At 56.1% G+C, this 1,400-nt stretch overlaps 1 protein-coding gene across 1 annotated transcript in view; it reads right to left on the bottom strand.

Moving 5' to 3' along the window:
* Positions 1-1,244, bottom strand: part of MONBRDRAFT_30157 (uncharacterized protein) — a gene marked incomplete at both ends in the record, with an annotated part of 2,568 nt that extends 1,324 nt beyond the window's left edge. The window contains one exon of the mRNA XM_001750599.1: positions 15-1,244. Coding sequence (XP_001750651.1) covers positions 15-1,244 — 1,230 coding nt within the window. The remainder of the gene's footprint in view (positions 1-14) is intronic.
* Between the last annotated feature and the right edge of the window lie 156 nt (positions 1,245-1,400).

Below are 1,400 nucleotides of genomic sequence, written 5' to 3'. Positions count from 1 at the left end.
CCGTCCAGCATCACATTGCTCAGCTTGACATCCCGATGCACCAGGCCCTTGCTATGCATAAACGCCAGGGCCATGCGCAGCTGCGTCATCAAACTCGCAACGACGGTCGAGGCGGCCAGATGCCGCGCCTTGCCGAGCCACTGCTGCAGATCCCCCTGTGTACACCACGGCTGCACCAGATAGGCGCTTGGGTGGCCATCATGCACGCCCACAAGCGCACCGAGGACTGGAACGATGTTTGGATGCTCAAGCTGGCGCATGGCGCGAAGCTCGCGCAGAAACGTACGACACTGATTTTGCTTGTGTTGCTGGGCAAATGCATACTCCTTGACAGCCAAATCCTGTTCTTGCTCAGGCCGATTTGGCAGCGCTGCACGAGCTTTGTACACCTTGTGGTTTTGGTTGTAATGGAGCTCAAGCTGACCCAGGCAGGAGAGCGTCAACACTTGGTCCACTTCGGTCATGGCCTCCAAGATCAGACTGGCTGGAAGGTCGGGGCCAAGTACTTTGCGGAGGTGTACACCCAATGCACTGTGCTCAGGGTGCAAAAAGATCAAGAGGGCCGGAAAGTGTTGGTGCAGTAGCTCTGCCAGTGCTGCCACCTGGTCCACCTGTGTTGCCTTCGATAGCTGCTGCTGCAACGTCGAAAGTCGTTCCTTCTCTTCATCCAGGTTGGCTTGTATACCAGCTCGCATGTCGTCTGACACAAAAGCCAAGAATGCTGTGGTTGCCTGAATTTTCTTCTGCAGCTCGGCCACCTCCTCATAAATGGATACAACTTGATCTGCGCTGCTCTGCGTGATGTCGCTTGCATATTCTTTGCATGCAGTCAGCACGGACAGCGTCTTGGCCTGCCAGTCGATCATATCGTGCAGCTGCTGCAACAGGGCTTGTGTCTCGTGCAGCACAAACGCCAGGTACCAGTCCTGATGCTCATAATCGTGTTCTGCTCTCCAGTCTGCGAGCTGCTCCAGCCCATTCTGTTTGGGCGAGCTGAGACGTTCGTGAGCCTGGCACAGCCGCTCCCACGCCTCGGGTAACGACTTGGCCGAAAGTGGTGCGCTCACATCCGAGCATTGTGCGCGTTGCCGTAACGTGTCCAGGCGATGCATCAAAGCAGTGTCGGTGGTATCCGCCTTTGCCACGGCGTCCAGAGCATCAATCAATGCCAGCACCCGCCGCTTGATATTGGTATCAGTGCTGGTAAGCCGTTCTTGGCGCTCGGGTTCCACATTGTGCAGCATGACGAGTTTGCCCAGAGCTGCTGCAAAGTCGGTGGGTGGCGTCTCAAACGCAGTCGTGGGCGCGGTGGCTGGAGCGGGACATTTTGCCAAGATGTTCTGGAGTTCAAGATATACTGGTTGGAGCTCAATCTGCTCTGTTAGACTTGCATCTTTTCA

Source organism: Monosiga brevicollis, genomic scaffold (assembly GCF_000002865.3).
Source record: "Monosiga brevicollis MX1 MONBRscaffold_44 genomic scaffold, whole genome shotgun sequence".
NCBI lineage: Eukaryota > Choanoflagellata > Craspedida > Salpingoecidae > Monosiga > Monosiga brevicollis.
Note: the sequence above shows the minus strand (reverse complement) of the source record. Positions and strands in the feature narration are given on the sequence as shown.